General features: G+C 39.6%; 2 protein-coding genes across 4 annotated transcripts in view; one reads left to right on the forward strand and one right to left on the reverse strand.

Moving 5' to 3' along the window:
- The window catches only part of LOC135113497 (carboxylic ester hydrolase-like), a 9086-nt gene extending 8183 nt beyond the window's left edge, over positions 1-903 (reverse strand). The window contains exon 1 of the mRNA XM_064028738.1: positions 641-903. Within this exon, the coding sequence (XP_063884808.1) occupies positions 641-833 (193 nt within the window). The 5' untranslated portion in view covers positions 834-903. The remainder of the gene's footprint in view (positions 1-640) is intronic.
- Positions 904-5053: 4150 nt separating this feature from the next.
- LOC135113602 (uncharacterized) overlaps positions 5054-7500 on the forward strand; it is a 9610-nt gene continuing 7163 nt past the window's right edge. Inside the window, exons 1-2 of one of the 3 annotated variants that reach the window (XM_064028913.1) lie at positions 5054-5596; positions 7357-7483. In XM_064028913.1, the coding sequence (XP_063884983.1) occupies positions 7370-7483 (114 nt within the window). In that variant the 5' untranslated portion in view covers positions 5054-5596; positions 7357-7369. The remainder of the gene's footprint in view (positions 5597-7356; positions 7484-7500) is intronic. The other 2 variants (XM_064028915.1, XM_064028914.1) reach the window with 2 other exon arrangements.

The following is a 7500-nucleotide window of genomic DNA, read 5'->3' on the forward strand; positions in this document are numbered from 1 at the left end:
TTTGTTTTCTAGCTTACACAACTATTTAAAGAGACTGTAGCACACAAGTAAAGACCATATTCTGAAACACAACTGCCCGCACCTCCACTACTTTCAAAAGGTTCTAGTTGAAGCAACACGACTATTTTGGAATGTCACAGAGATGATTAACCGGGTTCTCAAGAATGTTTCTGCTGTTAATAATGTAGAAATCGTGTTAATCTGTTACTAAACCATAAAACGCCCTTACAAACCTGTCACTTCAACTAGAGACTTTTGGAAGTAATCGGGTGCGGCGCAAAAGTGTTTCAGAAAATGGTCCCAGTAAAGGATACAGATTTCTTACGACCACATTTTAAAATACTTATGCGCCGCACCTCCGCTACTTTCACAAGGCTGTAGTTGAAGTTGCACGAGTTTCTAAGTGTGTTTTTATAGTTGCAGTAACAGATCAACAAGATTTATACATTATTAACAGGACAAACACTATTGAGTAACAGGTTAATCATCTCTGTGGCCTTTGAAAATAGTCGCGGTGAGAGAGCAAAGCGTTTCTGAATACAAGACTTATTTTAGAGGTGCTGTTGCAAAGACTATACCTCAAATCTACATTACCACATTACAGTACCACATTACATTCTACATTACCACATTACATTACCTGACAGAATCCTTGCGGCGCGGGGTTGCTGGCCGTGCAGAGACGCCTGGGTAGTACTATTGACTCCATCCGTGCCTCCCGCCTCCCACGCGCCGACACCCCCACCCACCACCACCACCACCACCACCGCCACCGCCAGAGCCACGCAGGGTCTCGCGGGGCGGCCTTTGCAGTGCCACCCCCGCAGAGCCATCCCGCGGTGAGTGTTCTGTGAGTGTGTTTGGAATGTTTGGAGTGTGTTGCTCTTTGTCTCACCTTCTTTGTGTTTCCTGGAAGTGAGAAATGTTACGTAAGCTTGATTGTCTTTTGTTTTTTTAGTTTTGTTTTTGTCTGTTTATTTTTATTTATTTATTTTTGTTAATTTATTTTGTTTTGTTTTATTACTCATTGCTTCGGTTTCTTGTAAGTTAATTATTTGTTTTAACGCTTTTTTTTTCTTTTTTTCTTTTTGTTTTCAAGTTTTATATTTTACGTGCTTGTATTATTTTGTTTTATTATGGTTTAGTCCTTTATCTGTTTATTTATTTTTTTCTAGTTCTTGTTCTTGGAAGAATAACTGATGAGAGTTTTATTACCTATTATTATTATTATTATTATTATTATTATTATTATTATTATTATTATTATTATTGTTATTATTATTATTACTATTATTATCATTATCATTATTATTATTATTATGTTTGAAGTTTTATTTGTCTGCTTTACTGCTGTGTTCACTGTTTCTCATTCCAATTATATCTTTGCTAAACATCTCCCTGTCTCCTGTCTCTCCGTTTCTCTCTCTCTATAATACACTTGTTAAACCTTCACTAGAAATATGAACACACCCGCTCACTTCTATCTCTTTCTTTCTCTTATCTCCTCCTTTCTATGTGATGTTCTTGTTTAGCATTCACCATCATTATGACAACGCTCACTTCTATCTCTTTCTCTTTTATCTCTCTATTCCTTTCTGTAATAGTCTTGTCAAACCATCACAAAAAATTCGAAAACACTCACTTTTTTTTTTCTCTCTCTCTCTCTGTTTCTCTCTCTCTCTCTCTCTCTCTCTCCCCGTTTCTCTCTCCTTATCTCCCCGTTTCTCTCCTCAATAGCGGCCCGTGTGTGACTGGTGTATGGTATAGGGAGTATACAAGCCTCACCTTCCCCTCCCTACCCCTCCCCCCTATTCCCAGTAGTCCCGCCCTGCCCCGCCCCACCTGTTGCCAATTCAATGATTACTTTTCTTTATGAGTCGTTTGTCGGTTTTTCGTTTTTTTTTTTTTCTTGTGAGCTTTTCTTTTGTTGTTGTTGTTGTTGTTGTTGTTGTTGGTGGTGGTGGTGGTGGTGGTATTTATTGTTATTATTATTATTATTATTATTATTATTGTTGTTGTTGTTGTTGTTGTTGTTGTTGTTGTTGTTGTTGTTGTTGTTGTTGTTGTTGTTGTTGCTATTGCTGCTGTTGCTGCTATTACTATTATTTATTATAATTATCATTATTATTATTAATATTATTATTATTATTATTGTTATTATTATTATTATTATTATTATTATTATTATTATTATTATTATTATTATTATTATTATTATTATCATTGTCATAACTTCTTCTTTTTCTTCTTCTTCTTCTTCTTCTGTCCAGAAAACCGACAGAGGCCAGGCCAAGCCAGACCAAAGCAAGGAAAGGCTGTCACGTGATGCATTGCAGTGTTTACATCGAGGCAAGTAGATCACCCCCACACACATTATCCCCAATACCACCATGCCCCCACCTCTCTCCCCCACTCAGGCCTCCCCACCAGCCCCCTCTCTCGTCACCTTATCGAGATACGGGCGGTGCGGGGCGGCAGACTTCCCATTAAACAAACGAGAGTACATGGGTGTGAGTGAATATACGCAGGAAGTTCCGGTGTGCGTGCGTACGTCAATTGTTTATGAAGTACGAGGGTTAAAGTACAATAGTTCAAGTATGGTAGTTCAGATATGCTTCTTTGCTTGACAGGAATGAAAATAGCTTGAAAAAAATAAATACATTGATTGATTGATTTTTAAATTATTTTAAATGAAGAGTAAATGAAAATTCTGTATGCATTCGTATTTTTTAATGAAGTATGATAATTCAAGTATGATAATTCACGTACGATAGTTTAGGTCTACTTCATTGCTTGATAGGAGTGAAAATAAGGCGAAAAATAGATATAATGAATGGTTGGTTGATTAATAGATAGGAATTCCCCATGAGTACCTGAATTGTTTAAGAAGTACGATAGTTCAAGTACGCTAGTTCAGGTCTGTTTCTTTACTTGATGGGAATGAACATAATTTGAAAAGTAAACAAAGTGACTGTTTTTTGATTAGTAAATGATTAGTAAATAGGAGTTCTGATGTACGTACGTCAATTGTTAATAAAGTACGATAGTTCAAGTACGATACACTATGTTTGCTTCTCTGCTTGATGGGAATGAAAATTTGAAAAAGTAAATTGACTGATTGGTTGATTAGTAAGTGATTAGTAAATGGATGTGAGTGAATAGGACTTCCAGTATGCGTGCTGTGTCTATGAAGGACAATAGTTCAAGTACGGTACTTCAGATTTGCTTCTTTGCTTGATAGGATCGAAAATAATTCGGAGATTAAGGAAAAGACTGACGGATTGGTTAATTCATCGATTCGATTAGTAAGTAGAAAGATAAATATATACATAGATAGTGACCTAAATAAAGACAGAACTAGACAGACAGTTAGACAGGGAGATGGAACCCTGGGAGATTATCGATCCATATCCCAGAGGTTAATATACTTTGAGAGAGAGAGAGAGAGAGAGAGAGAGAGAGAGAGAGAGAGAGAGAGAGAGAGAGAGAGAGAGAGAGAGAGAGAGAGAGAGAGAGAGAGAGAGAGATCCGTGTTTCTAGGAAAAATCCTGAATAGAATTATAAAGGAATATTATTTTTTAATTCAAGCAAAATAACAATATTCGGAACAAGTACTCACAAATTCTTGCTATAATGAGTGAACGAGTTATGTAATAATGCTGATATAACAAATGTAATTCATTCAATATTCACAGCCCGTGTTCACTCATCAGGACTATAGCCCAATACTATGGAAAGACCACACAAACTATTGGTCTAGTTCTTAAGGGTATATTTCCATTGGCGAATCAGAATCCTTGTTGAAATATTGATAAAAACACGAAAGCATCTTGTGACCCGTAATGCTTTCCACTAGAATCATGAAAAATATCCTTGAAAACCTTAACTTCTTCTAGAGTGCGTTAGTTTGTTACTTAAACCATGAAAACACGCTTGAAAACATCCAACGACATGCACTAGAGCTTAAGCTATCGTCAAAATCATGAAAACACCCTTGAAAACCTTAACTTCCTCTAGAGCCTGCTAAGCTGTTACTGGAATAATGAAAAACACCCTTTAAAAATTTCCCTGTAATTCCGTTAAAGCCTATTAAACTATCACTGGAATCACGAAAAAAAATAAATAAATAAATAAAAACTCCATGAATTGCACGGAATAAAACCAGTTATTAAAGGTACTCGAGACAACATCTGTATTGCATCATGTTGAGAAACCAGGTGCAATGGTCAGATACGTAAAATGCGACTAACATTTATAAACAGTGCAGACTTCCGTACTATTACATCGGAAATTCCAACAGGCACTAGTGGAAGTTATTAGAGTTTTCCAGTGTGGTTCTCATGATTTTAGTGGTAGTTTAACAGGCTGTAGTGATGTTATTGAGGTTTTTAAAGGTACCTATTTCCATTTTTCTAGTGGTAGTTTAATAGCCTTTAGTGGAAATTAAGGTTTTCAAGAGTGTTTTCATGGTTGTAGTGGTATTAAATATAACCAGGTAAATACGGCGCGGTAAATATAGTTAGACAAAATACAGGTAAGTAAATACAGTTGGTAAATATAACCAGGTAAATACGACAAGGTAAGTATAGTTAGACAAATACATCTAGGTAAATACAACTAGTTTAATACAGCAAGGTAAATATAGGAGACAAATATAACTAGGTAAATACATCTAAGCACACACACACACACACACACACACACACACAAACGAACAGCGAAATCGTGGTTGGGTACATCTACGATACAACAAATTTCTCAGAACGTTATAGCGATATTTACTTTTCGTTCATTTCTATTCGAGGCGTCGTGGGCGTGAAGGCGAGGCTACCTGAGGGGCGTGGCGGGCGGGAAGGCAAGAAGGCAACGAGGCGGGCGTGGCGTGGGAAGATATGAAGGGAAGTCATAAGAGACATTTTGCCAATATTTGTGTCATTTGGGGACTAGAATAAGTGCGTCTTTGTTTTTACCTTCGTTCATTGCCTTGTTATCTTCCCTGAAGGGCTCTTGAGTTGTCAGGTATTTCTTTTCCCAACACCCTTCCATCTACTCTTCGCTAAAACAAACACCACAGGCACACACTTTTGGAAATTCGTGTTTTTCAGGCTCATTTTCCTCGGTTGAATATTGATATCTACAGTGGATGGGTAGCAAGTAAGCGGTTAAGTTTGCTTCCCTATTCCTTCAAGTTTGGTAGTCAGGCGTATCTGGAGGCGTGTTGAATCACCTTGAAGGAATGGTGCACAGCCTCGGTACCTGCTGCACCTCATTGTACTTCTACACAGGTAAACAAACCCCAAACACGGCAATAAAAAGAAAAACAACGAAAGTAAAAGTAAGATCTGCGCTGGTGAATATCGTGTGCGGTGAAAGAGAACCACAGGAGAAAATGGAAAGATGAGCCACGCTGGAGCCGAAATGAGACATAATAGATAGAAGGAAAATATTGCAGGACATCGCTAACCCTTAGACCTGGAGTGGTAGAAACACTAGAACAGTACCACTTCAGCCTCCTTGCACGCAACACCTCCGACGATATCCGCAGCTCCTCCTCATCCTTCTCCTCCTCCTCCTCGACTTGAATTCCCTGGCTCAGGTAAGTTATGTCCACTCACAGAAGGCGGCAGTGAGGACAACTCGGGACATACACTCGGCATATCAAAGGCGTGGCGAAGAAAAAGGTTATGAATTGAATCTACGAGAAATGGAGGCCACAGTGTCGGTGTGTTTGTGATGTAGCAGTGAAAAGAGGAACTGCCCGTGTTTCCTGGGGTGTTTATTGTGTGTGTGTGTGTGTGTGTGTGTGTGTGTGTGTGCTGGGTGGGCATGGAGAGGAAATCACGTTTTTTGGCTCGTGATCACCAAGATTTGTGTGGTGTAATACTTGATAGGTAGATGGATGGATGGGTGGTTGAGTGGATGCGTAGATGAATGGATGGGTAGATAGATAGATGGATAGATGGACAGATTAGTGAATGGATGGATGGATGGACAGCTACAGTATTGCTAACGTATTTCAAGAAGAATAGTTTGGTGTAAGAGGTCTGATGGATGGATGGATGGATGGATGGATGGATGGATGGGCATTGTGTTACCTCCACCCACACTCACGAAAAAGGTGGAATGTTTAGGCTTGCTGTCTTACTGTAGTTTCCGTGTGTTCGTATGTTACCTTCTTAAATCTGACTTTTTAAAGAGAGAGAGAGAGAGAGAGAGAGAGAGAGAGAGAGAGAGAGAGAGAGAGAGAGAGAGAGAGTGCGGGAGATAAAAAAGAGAAAGGAAACAAGGAAATTATAAACAAGGTATGAAAATATGAAGAAAACGCACACACACACACACACACACACACACACACACACACACACACACACACACACACAGAGAGAGAGAGAGAGAGAGAGAGAGAGAGAGAGAGAGAGAGAGAGAGAGAGAGAGAGAGAGAGAGAGAGAGAGAGAGAGAGAGAGAGAGAGAGAGAGCCACATCACCCTGGAATAGTGCAATATTGATACATATGAGTTATTTAGCGAACACAAATAGTCATACATCACATGCTTCATTATCGTACCTCAGGAAACTACAACACCACTAAGGCTGGAAGGCGTGGGAGCAGCAACTTTCACTATCCATCGCTTTTTTAGACAGTGGAAGTGACGGAAGTGTTACAAATGAATTCAGAATAAGGACAAGAGGGATGCAGCAGTAAATGAATATGTAAATAGATAAATGAATAAAACAGTAGGCCTAAACGTGGCAGCCTCTATGTATTAATGGAAGAATTATCACGAGTAATCTCTCTATTTACTGTTCTAATTTACACCTATGGAAGTTGTGTGTGTGTGTGTGTGTGTGTGTTGACCTTACTGTACAAGATCCTCTCTCTCTCTCTCTCTCTCTCTCTCTCTCTCTCTCTGTGTGTGTGTGTGTGTGTGTGTGTGTGTGTGTGTGTCTTCCTTTATGTCCCTATTCACCGAGTCTATTCTAAAAACGAATAAATGATAAATAAAACAATCATGGAGACCTTTAAGAGAGCATTACAGAGACTCATTATAAACATCACACAGGTAAAGACACGTGTGCATCCAATTGCTTCTTGTATAACGACTTCCCCTCTCGCTCCTTTTCACCTTCCTGCCTCACGATCCTCCCTTACCTTTCTCCCTTACCTTCCTCTCTTACGGTCCTCTCTTACGTTCCTCCCTTATCTTCCTCCCTTACCTTCCTCCCTTACCTTCCTCCCTCATGGTCCTCCCTTACCCTCCTCTCTTACGTTCATCCCTTATCTTCCTCCCTTACCTTCCTTCCTTACCTTCCTCCCTTACGGTCCTCCCTTACTCTCTTCCCTTACGTTTCTGAAGGCGCAACGGAGGCATGGCGGACGAGGCAATCACTTGGCAACAGGTTAACCAGCATCTGGGTCTTGTGTTGCCTGACGGGCCCAATCAAGCCGCCTGGAGGAGCTTCGTCATTGAGCTCTTCCGTCAGGTAAGAAAGAGTCCACA

The sequence above is a fragment of the Scylla paramamosain genome, chromosome 26 (assembly GCF_035594125.1).
Source record: "Scylla paramamosain isolate STU-SP2022 chromosome 26, ASM3559412v1, whole genome shotgun sequence".
NCBI lineage: Eukaryota > Metazoa > Arthropoda > Malacostraca > Decapoda > Portunidae > Scylla > Scylla paramamosain.